At 29.5% G+C, this 10,760-nt stretch overlaps 2 protein-coding genes, 1 long non-coding RNA gene and 1 pseudogene across 4 annotated transcripts; 2 read left to right on the top strand and 2 right to left on the bottom strand.

The window, feature by feature from the left end:
* The first annotated feature begins 12 nt into the window (after nucleotides 1–12).
* Nucleotides 13–1,711, top strand: LOC117131824. The gene is made up of 2 exons (XR_004455222.1): nucleotides 13–252; nucleotides 335–1,711. It is a non-coding gene; the product is annotated as an uncharacterized LOC117131824 (long non-coding RNA).
* Nucleotides 1,712–2,572: 861 nt separating this feature from the next.
* LOC117132334 lies at nucleotides 2,573–2,691 on the top strand (annotated as a pseudogene).
* Nucleotides 2,692–2,983: 292 nt separating this feature from the next.
* On the bottom strand, nucleotides 2,984–6,807 carry LOC103854731. Of its 2 annotated transcripts, none has more exons than XM_009131694.2 (7): nucleotides 4,827–6,807; nucleotides 4,619–4,705; nucleotides 4,401–4,535; nucleotides 4,056–4,214; nucleotides 3,921–3,974; nucleotides 3,682–3,813; nucleotides 2,984–3,448 (listed from the first exon to the last, which is right to left on the bottom strand). In XM_009131694.2, exons 1-7 carry the CDS (start codon nucleotides 4,932–4,934, stop codon nucleotides 3,053–3,055), a joined length of 1,071 nt encoding a protein of 356 aa, XP_009129942.2. In that variant the 5' UTR covers nucleotides 4,935–6,807; the 3' UTR covers nucleotides 2,984–3,052. The 2 variants fall into 2 exon arrangements, with proteins under 2 accessions (XP_009129942.2, XP_009129941.2); XM_009131693.2 differs by having other exon boundaries at nucleotides 4,347–4,535; nucleotides 4,827–6,799.
* A 1,304-nt stretch (nucleotides 6,808–8,111) lies between these two features.
* On the bottom strand, nucleotides 8,112–10,707 carry LOC103854730. The gene is made up of 7 exons (XM_009131691.3): nucleotides 9,926–10,707; nucleotides 9,737–9,823; nucleotides 9,464–9,652; nucleotides 9,170–9,328; nucleotides 9,032–9,085; nucleotides 8,792–8,923; nucleotides 8,112–8,595 (listed from the first exon to the last, which is right to left on the bottom strand). The coding sequence occupies exons 1-7, from the start codon at nucleotides 10,076–10,078 to the stop codon at nucleotides 8,191–8,193; spliced, it is 1,179 nt and encodes a 392-aa protein (XP_009129939.2). The 5' UTR covers nucleotides 10,079–10,707; the 3' UTR covers nucleotides 8,112–8,190.
* Nucleotides 10,708–10,760: the final 53 nt, after the last annotated feature.

Here is a 10,760-nt window from a genome sequence, read left to right as displayed (position 1 = left end):
GTTTAAATACGCTATTCATGGATACGCATTAAGAAATGAGCAGTACCTACTAGAATTAATGAATGGTTAATGACAATATCACTAACACAATTATGAGTAATTACAACCACTGCCACTTATATTAATTTACCAATATATTTATTATAAATTAAATTAAATGATTAAAAATTAGAATAAACAAAAGATTTAAATCCGTTTTTTATTCCTATTCTGTTTGCTTATTTGTGCACTATCTTTTTCTTATGTTTATGAGTCCATATAAATCGAAACACTGATAATGTAGTTTTAGACATGTCTTCGGAAAGAAAAATGTTAGACTAATTTCATAAAAGAGATTGACGAAGCTGTTCCAGATATCAGAAAATATATGATGAAATTTAATTAACACAAACAATGTCAAAAGAAAAAAAAACACAAACCGGAAGAATCGGACCAAAACTGTTATCAGTATTCTGTGATCTATATTATTACAAGAGAATCAGTCTTAAAAAATCTACTTATAAAAGATTGTTAGACCCTTTTACTAGACAATTAATATTTTGGTCTTATCTTAAATTTATATTAACAATATATTACTTTAACAGTGATTTAATTAATTTAATAGGTGATATAACTAGATTTCCTAAATTTTCTAAAATTTACCTTAAATAAAATATTTTAAATTTTTTTGACATGAATCAAAGCCATCTGTGATACTTATATATTTGCCGATCATAACTACAATATAACCTAAAAGATAATTAGCTATATATTAATTAATAATAAATAATACTCATTTCTTTAATGTAAACAAAACATTGTGAGATTCACGAGTGGACTATCATTATTTAAACACATGACATATAGACTATGCAATCAAAAAATATTTATTTATGGTTTTAACAATTTATGGTTCACGACTTCAATTAGTTTTGACTGGTAAAGCTAAAATTACACATATCAGACCTACTGAATACACAAGTTTAACAATATTGATTTTTATATTTGTATATAGTACATGGAGTTTATATTAAAATGATTTACAGTTATATATTTATCAACCTTAGAGTAGTGTCCCTAAATGTGTATATATGTGGAAAGATAATCCTAAACTCTAAATCCTGAAAATAATAAATACATATACTGGTGTATAAAATATATGGTCAATGAAATTTTGTCTACCATAATATATTTACAAAATGGTTCAACTAATTTCTCTTAATAAAATGGTTCAAAAAATATAGGTTCGTTAATACTTCACATCCACGCAAGGTGCAAAACCGCTATAACAAAAATGTTTTCATCTGTTCAACAGTATAGATATTCTTAATACTGAAAAATGTGAATCACTCAAAAATGTGAATAAAATGTGAACTATTAATACTGAAAAAACTGAATCACTCAAATATTCTTATAAGAGATATCTAAATTTATCTGAATTATCCGATATTTCATCCAAAAATAAAATATGACTTTTACCTGAATTATTTAAGATTATCTTTAAAGCGAGAACCAAACCAGAACCGAATTGAACTCAAGATTTTAACAGTTTTTAAAATTGGTACCTAAAACAAACTAAAAAACAAAACAACTAAACTGAAATCAAACTCAAACTTATAAATAACTAAACAGTTCCTATATTTCTTGAATAAAAAAATCAAAAATCAAAAAATTGAATCGAAACCGAACTAAAACCCTAAAAAGAACTGAATCGAAACCGAACACGTAGCTTTAAACATATTAGTGAACTAACAAACAATAAGTTTATCAATAAAAAATATCTCGCGCTTTTAAAGCGTGGGTCAAAATCTAGTTTTGTATTATTACTGTATTATGAGTAGACCTCGAGCAGAAAAAAAGAATTTGTTTTGGGGATGAGATTCACAACGGCTCTGATCCTAGTCTCCCTTTCGTATATGTCAAAATCAACTCACTAGCGGCTCTGATCCTAGTCTCCCTTTCGTATATGTCAAAATCAACTCACTAGTTGATTATTTCTCTGGTGATTCATACTTTATCTTTTCGCTAACGGTTTCGTTTGTAACACAGATCAAATGAATTTGAACTTGTGTTTCTTGTTGTGCAATGGCTTGCTCAGAGAGATCTTTGTAGGTGGATTTTGTTGGTGTTTCATAACTTCCATGTTTTGTACGAGTATGCATGCCTCACCATCCCAATATTAATTTATGTTGCTATAACGAACCAAATTCTCATTTGTTTAACATCTCCCCAGTTTGCTTTGGGTTTTCTCACTCGATCACATGACTTTTTGAAAAAGAGAAGCGTTAGTTACGTTGTTAGTACTAAGCTTACAAAACGATGATCATGATAAGAACGACCTGTGAGTACACTAGAATAATAACAATACAAGTCTTTTTTTTTTTGGCACGTTGATATCGCTTCAGCGTTAACGTGCCAAATTTTACGTATACGTATGGGAACCCGTTTTTCGGCATTGCTACGTCAACTTCTTCCACTTTTTAATTAGAAGATATAAAAATGCAATAGAAATGGATTCGTACTGTTTAAGACTTAAGTGATTTAATTCGTAAGTGGCGTTAACTTGTTTACATGATTTTTATATACAAAAGTGTTGGATAGTCAACTAGGACTGCATGCACCGGATCCCATCAGAACTCCGCAGTTAAGCGTGCTTGGGCGAGAGTAGTACTAGGATGGGTGACCTCCCGGGAAGTTCTCGTGTTGCACCCCTTTTAAAAAAAAGTTGCTCAAAAAAAAAAAAAAGTCAACTAGGACTGCTAGTCGGTAGAGACACTGATTTTTCGTTGTCAATCGAAACGTTTGGTTCATGTGAACATGTATTAGAGTATATATATATATATAAGTTGGTTCAGATGGTTTACTCTTAGTTATATATCGGTTGGATTTGACAAAAGTTCCTCTTAAGTTTTTTTTAGGGTTCCTAACAGTTAAATAAGACATCAACCATTTGCAAATTAAAATGCCACTAACCTGGAGAAAAATAATTATAAAGAAGACAGAATTATAACTCTTTGCAATTTCTTAATATATTATTAATATTTATTAGATTTCAAAATTACACTTGAAAATATCAAATTCCACAAGAGTTTCCTCCTAGACCACCATAATTAAAATAGAAACCAAGTAGATCTCGGAATATAGATTGCTTACCAATTGTTAGCCCATAGCATTTGGGACTATCTAGAAGCACTTCAGTAGGAAAATAATTCATTTTACGCTGCACATAATTGGAATCCAAAACTTCGATATTTGTGAAAATTGCTGAATCATTAGGGTGATTAACATTCGGAAATTGACCATTACCCATCTCAGGGCTTGAACCAGAACGTGAAGCCTGAACCACACCACCAGCTCCAACCATAATTGCACCATTGTCTAAAAGATTAAATAGCTCTTTTGGCCAATATCCAATATCGATGTTGGGTTCACCCAGTTCTGTAATCCACCAGTTTCCTGTATTTTTGTCCTTTTCACATATAATTAATAAACAAATAAGTATTTGTTAATTTATATGACTCGCAGTAAAAAATGTGCTAAACAAATTATTTGAAAGGAGGAAATTTATGGACTATTTAAAAAGTTATAGTTATATATACATCAACCACTAATTTGATTGTATAAATTTCATGATTCATAAATCCTTAACTCCTTAGTGGGAATGACATATGTGAAATAAATATATAAAATTAAGAAAAATACCTGATGGATGGAGTAATGCAGCCAGAGAAACTGGCCAGTCGGAACATCAATGGGTTGAACTATAGGAACCGTCTGCGATACTTGAACAAACCCTGAACATGCCGTGTTGTAACATCCTTTTCCATCTTTACCCTACAAAATCATATTTATATTTACATATTATTTTATTTAGATATTCAACAAGTGTAGTATATTGTCTACACAACTGAAGAAACCAAGAATATATATCACACGCACACCTTCCAAAATCCATATGTCCAAGTACGTCCGTCACCAAAAAAGCTTGGATTTATCTGTAAAAGATTTGCAATATTTTAGGAGTATCCATACCATCAAACGAATTAAAGAAATAAAACAGTAAAATGTAAACCTACCATCCAACCCGCTGAAATAAAATTGACCTCATTATTCGATCCATTGCCTATATATATTTGACTATATGAGGCTTGATCTTTTGCGATGTCTAGTTCAAACATTTTAAACCAAGCTTCTACACCATGATATGGACCATTCAATGACCTTACTCCAGCAAGCTACCAAAAGTAAATGTTAGTCACCTTGTGTCCAATGTTACATATATATATACACTCCATACATTAATACTTAATATATAGATATAAGAAAATATGAGGTCTACGATATTAAGAGGAAATTGAATGTTTTACATGTGTTCCAGGACTATCAGGTGATAGAAAATGAACATGGTTCTCGGCCAAAACCTGAGTGTTGGTGGTGAATTCTTTTGTATTTCTCCATACAGGAATTGTTCCATCTGGACATGGTATTTTCTGTTTTTGTACTTTGTTTATGCCAATTTGACTTTTCAGTTCAGTCCTTGAAACTGATGGTTTCATCTTTCAAAAGGTGCAAATACAGTAAAGTTAAAAATCACATTTCATAAAAAATCTGTGTAGGACCAATTTTTAAAATCATGCACCTGAATCGTATGGTATTTGAGTAAGGGATGATCAAGTCCTGATTGCATATAAATATCTATACAATCATATGTTACATTTTCACCTATCTGTAAATGAAAAAGGATGTTGATCTCATTACATGATATAAGAAAAATGATGCTGACTTAATTAAATAGATTAAAATATGGGAAACATATATGTGTCCAAAGTTTTTGTTTTAAATCTGACCTTGAAGGATTTGAGAGGTACGGTACTTTGACCGGAATGAACTACGACTCCTGAAAATAAAATAGATAAGAGATTCATAACCAGAGCCATCCTAATTCCTTTTGACATTTTTGTTTTTGTTGTGTTGAGAATGCTCTGTTATATATATATATACACATATTAAGACGTCAAGGAATGAATAGCAAATTAATTTCAATTATTTTTTATTTGTTTGTTTTTGGTAATATGTATTCTAAATAAAGAATATAGGGATAAATGTTTGACTGGCATTATGTTACTATACATTATGAAACCTTTTTTGGTAAAATTATGAAACTTTATAAACTAAATGAGTATTAAATGAGGAATGGTTGACAAAAAAAAAAGAAAAGAGGAATGAAAGTTCTTTGACCAGGAAAAGTTTGTTAGTCAATTACAAAATATAAAAAATGTAATAAATGAATATTAATTTGTTTTGAGGTTATGCTGATTAGTTTATGGCTAATAGGAGCGAAAGGTGATGCACAATCAACACTTTCATCTTTGTTCTACAATATAGTTTCCATTCAATTATTTGCATTTCTAAGTATGATATTATTCTTGAAGTGTTGAAGAATTGGCCAGAGAGAGGATTCTTAACACTGGAAAAACTTAATCCCTTACCCTTTTCTTGTGTTTGCAATACCATATTTTTCAGAAACTACAAGTGTAGTTGCTTTTGTTATTCATGAATAGGCGGAGTTTGGGAAAACGGTCAATTCCTACATCAACACAGCTTCGCGGTCCCGATCCGAACATACACTCATCACTTGTGCTAAAACATACTTCAACTTAATATATATTTGAATTTCATACTTCAACTCTTAAAAACGGATTTTTCATACATTGGCTAACATTGACATTAACTCTGTGAGTTGACCGTTAATTTGTTAAAGATGATGTGGCAATGACGTGGCTTTAAACGCAAATCTATATATATATATATATATATATAAAATGTTTGCCTCCTTCCTGCTGCGCCACCTCAGCATCCAGGTCAAAAAGTCGAGTAACCTCAAACTGACACGTGTCCCACTCTTGATATCTCAATAAATATTTTTTTTGCACCAGTGTCAGCCTTTAATCGAATAGTCTTCTTCTTACCGACGAACGAAATCACTGAACGTTACAAAAGTAGAATCGTCGTAATTACAGTCCTCATTAACATCCCCCTTGATTCTTTAGGGTGAATCTCCAACTATAAATAAACGAGTTTCATTCGTTGAAATTCATCGGCGTATTCCTCTTAATTCTTACCATTTAAAAATTGTAGAGATGGAAATGGTAACTCCACTTTTCTCCTCGCTGAATTGAAAGCCGGCCTTTGTACCACCACCGTCGAGGTTTGGCTGTTGAGGTATTGGGAGGCCAGACGGTTCGTATCTGAAGCAGGCCCCATCACCTACGTCGCGTCTCATCACCGATTAACCTCCACCACCCCGCTACAAGTTCGGAGAAACCCTAACCACCGTGGATCTACAGAAGAGACACTGCAGAAGGCTTGGGTTACACGTCTCAGATCTGACCCCACCAATCTGATTCGTAAAGTTGGAGACTACAAACAACACCGGTGACCCGCTACACCTATGCCGCCTTATGAAAAGAATTTTTTTTTTTTGTTTTATCTGAATTGACATGAACGAAAAAGAAGAAGCATGACCTAGGGTATCGACCCTTCTCTTACCAACATATCAGAACTGAGCTTCTTGGCACCCAAACAAAAAATGATTAAGGAAGTGGGCTTTTTTAAAAAAATCACTATTGGATTCTTTAATTCTAGGATACTAGATGATTTTCCTGTGCTCATGCACGAGTACAAATATTTTTAAAGTAAATATACTATAATAATTGATTGCTATTTACTTTTAATTTTAAATTAAATTATAATTTGTATTTATCATTTATATTAATAATATTATATTACTTTAATTATACATATGATTTTATATATGTTATATCTAATCGGTTATAGTCAATTTAGTTATCATTTGGGTAAATATATTAAAATTAGGATTAATTTCTTATTTGCATTTAGTTTTTGTCTTAGATATTTAAATATATTTTATGAAGATAATGTATAACTTAATATATATTGTGCGCAGAATGAAATAAAAAAATAAACTAAAGTGTCTAATTCCAAATAACATAAATTAATATAAAGATAATATTTTGAAGCATATATATAAATTTTACAAAAGAGTTAAATTGTAACAGTTGGTTAATATTTTATTTTCATTTATGTTTTGAGTTATCCTATGATTTATATCTATAAAATAAACTAATATTTTTATAAAATTATATATTTTTATCGTAGTTAAATCTATGATTTTAGATATAAGTTAGATTAGTCGAGTCACTCATGTTGTGAGTATATTGAGTTACATATATTCTTTTAAATTCAAAATGAAGTATAATTATTTTTTATTATAATTAAGTCAAATGAAATCAATTTTATTTATCGTTTAAATACTCACGTACTTTCATAATATTTATCAAATTATATGTTGATGTTTTTTTTTTAAGATTAGAAAATAACGCAATGCTCAATAGGAAGTTACATGCATAAGTAGCTGATACATTTTTGGAAACTCATGTACACATATCAATATTTACAATAATTAAAATATTTTATAAATTCTAAATAAATTTATGCCTATGATTTATCGAATTAAAACTGAAACTTATTTTAAATAATCTTAAAAATCTGAGTTCATATTTGCTTTGGTATTTTTTATTATGGTTATATTAAGTTCCACAAACATAAAAACATAAAATTTAAAACCAAATTTAATACTAAAAAAATAACTTTAATAATGATAAAATATAATATATCTACTTCATTAAACTATTGTGTAACTATTTGTTCAAACTATGTTTATTTTTAAATTTTTTGTTAGTTTGTTTAATATCTCTTAAAAATATGCAGTAAACAAAATTGTGATTGTATTTAGAAAATAATTGTTATATAAATAAATATAATTTATCGATATTTTTTCAGTGATTGAAAGATATTATAGTCAACTAAATATATGAAAATAAATAAAACACTTCAATAATACTAATTATAAACTATTATTAGTTAATTAAACATATATCAGTATGTTACTTAATTATTTTGTGTAATCATCTAAGAAAATAGAACTGTATTAGAGTATATATATATATTCCTCTTCAGTTTTACAAGCGTTCCTAACAGTTAAATAAGTCGTCAACCATTTACAAATTAAAATGCCACTAACCTGGAGAAAAATAATTATAAAGAAGACATAATTATAACTCTTTGCATTTTATTAATATATTATTAATATTTATTTAAATTCAAATTTCAATATTACACTTGAAAATATCAAACTCCACAAGAGTTTCCTCCCGGACCACCATAATTAAAATAGAAACCAAGTCGATTGGGTCGGAATATAAATGTCTTACCAATTGTTAGCCGATAGCATTTGGGACTATCTAGAACCACTTCTGTTGGAAAATAATTCATTTTATGCTGCACATAATTGGAATCCATAACTTCAACATTTGTGAAAATTCCTGAATCCCTGGGGTGATCAGCATTTGGAAATCGACCATTACCCATCTCAGGGCTTGAACCAGAACTTGAAGCCTGAACCACACCACCAGCTCCAACCATATTTGCACCATTGTCTAAAAGGTTAAATAGCTCTTTTGGCCAATATCCAATATCGATGTTGGGTTCACCTGACCCCAGTTCTGTAAGCCACCAGTTTCCTGTATTTTTGTCCTTTTCACATATAATTAATAATCAAATAAGTATTTGTTAATTTATATGACTTGCAGTAAAATGTATCAAACAAATATTTTGAAATGATGTAATTTATAGAATCAACCACTAATTTGATTATATAAATTCCATGATTCATAAATACTTCACTGGGAATGACATATGTGAAATAAATATATAAAATTAAGAAAATTACCTCATGGATGGAGTAATGCAACCAGAGAGACTGGCCAGCCGGAAAATCAATGGGTTGAACTATGGGAAACGTCTGCGAAACTTGAACAAACCCTGAACATGCTGTATTGTAACATCCTTTTCCATCTTTACCCTATAAAATTATATTTATATTTACATATTATTTGATTTAGAGATTCAACAAGTATAGTATATTTTCTACACAATTGAACGAAACCAAGAATATATATCACATGCACACCTTCCAAAATCCATATGTCCAAGTACGGCTGTCACCAAAAAAGCTTGGATTTATCTGTAAAAGATTTGCAATATTTTAGGAGTATCCACACCATCAAACAGATTAAAGAAAAAAAAAAACAGTAAAATGTAAACCTACCATCCAACCCGCTGAAATAAAATTGACCTCGGTATTGGATCCACTGCCTATATATATTTGACCATATGAGGCTTGATCGTTTGCGATGTCTAGCTTAAACATTTTAAACCAAGCTTCTACCCCACGAAATGGACCATTCTGTGACCTTACTCCAGCAAGCTACCAAAAGTGAATGTTTATAGTCATCATTGTGTCCAATGTTACATATATATATACTCCATATATTAATACTTAATATATACATATAAGAAAATATGAGGTGTAAGTTTATTAAGAGGAAATTGAATGTTTTACATGTGTTCCAGGACTATCAGGTGATAGAGAATGAACATGGTTCTCCGCCAAAACTTGAGCGTTGGTGGTGCATTCTTTTTTATTTCTCCATACAGGAATTGTTCCATCTGGACATGGTATTTTCTGTTTTTGTACTTTGTTTATGCCAATTTGACTTTTTAATTCTGGTCTTGAAATTGATGGGTTCATCTTTGAAAAACGTGCAAATATAGTCAAGTTAAAAATCACATTTCATAAAAAACTCTATGTAGGACCAATTTTAAAATCATGCACCTGAATCCTATGGTATTTGAGTAAGGGATGATCAAGTCCTGGTTGCAGATGAATATCTATGCAATCATATGTTACATTTTCACCTATCTGCAAATGAAAGAAGATGTTGATCTCATTACATGATATAAGGAAAATGATGTTGACACATCAAACATACATGTGTCTTAAAGTTTTTGTTTTATAGCTGACCTTGAAGGATTTGAGAGGTACAGTACTTTGACCGGAATGAACTAAGACTCCTGAAAATAGAAGAGATAAGAGATTCATAACTAGAGCCATCCTAATTCCTTTTGACATTTTTGTTTTTGTTGTGTTTAGAAATGCTCTATTATATATATACATATTAAGATGTCAAGGAATGAATAGAAAATTATAATTATAATTAAGTTTAATTTGTTTGTTTTTGGTAATATGTATTCTAAATAAAGAAAATATGGATAGATGTTTGACTGGCACTATGTTACTATATATTATGAAACCTTTTTTGGTAAAATTATGAAACTTTATAAAGTAAATTAGTATTAAATAGGGAATGAAAGTTCTTTGACCAGGAAAATTTTGTTAGTCAATTATAAAATACAAGAAACTGTAATAAATCTCTTATATATTAAAAGAGAAGCATTATAACATTTGAGGTAACCATGTGTCATCAGCACAATGATTCTTAGAATCCTTCAAAAAATAAGTTGGTTTATCTAAATATATAATAAATTTTTCATCCTTTCCCTAAATAAAATTATGAAATTGTCTAATGTGGTTAAAATATATATGAAAAATAATGATTTTGAATAATAGAGATTTGATAAAAATTAGTGTATCCTCTATCATTTTTTAATTTGAAGTTATTATAATAAATTGAACAACCACATTACCATATAATAAAATTTTATATTATGTATATGTCATATTTTGAATTTTTAAAAATGACCATAAATAACTAAAACTGTTAAAAGCATCACATTGAAAATTTGTGATCCATGGTTTAAATTTTTTTTTATGACAAGATACAAATGATTACAAAATC

The sequence above is a fragment of the Brassica rapa genome, chromosome A02 (genome assembly GCF_000309985.2).
Source record: "Brassica rapa cultivar Chiifu-401-42 chromosome A02, CAAS_Brap_v3.01, whole genome shotgun sequence".
Taxonomy (NCBI): Eukaryota; Viridiplantae; Streptophyta; class Magnoliopsida; order Brassicales; family Brassicaceae; genus Brassica; species Brassica rapa.
The sequence above is the reverse complement of the archived record's forward strand: the minus strand, read 5'-3'. Positions and strand labels throughout refer to the sequence as shown.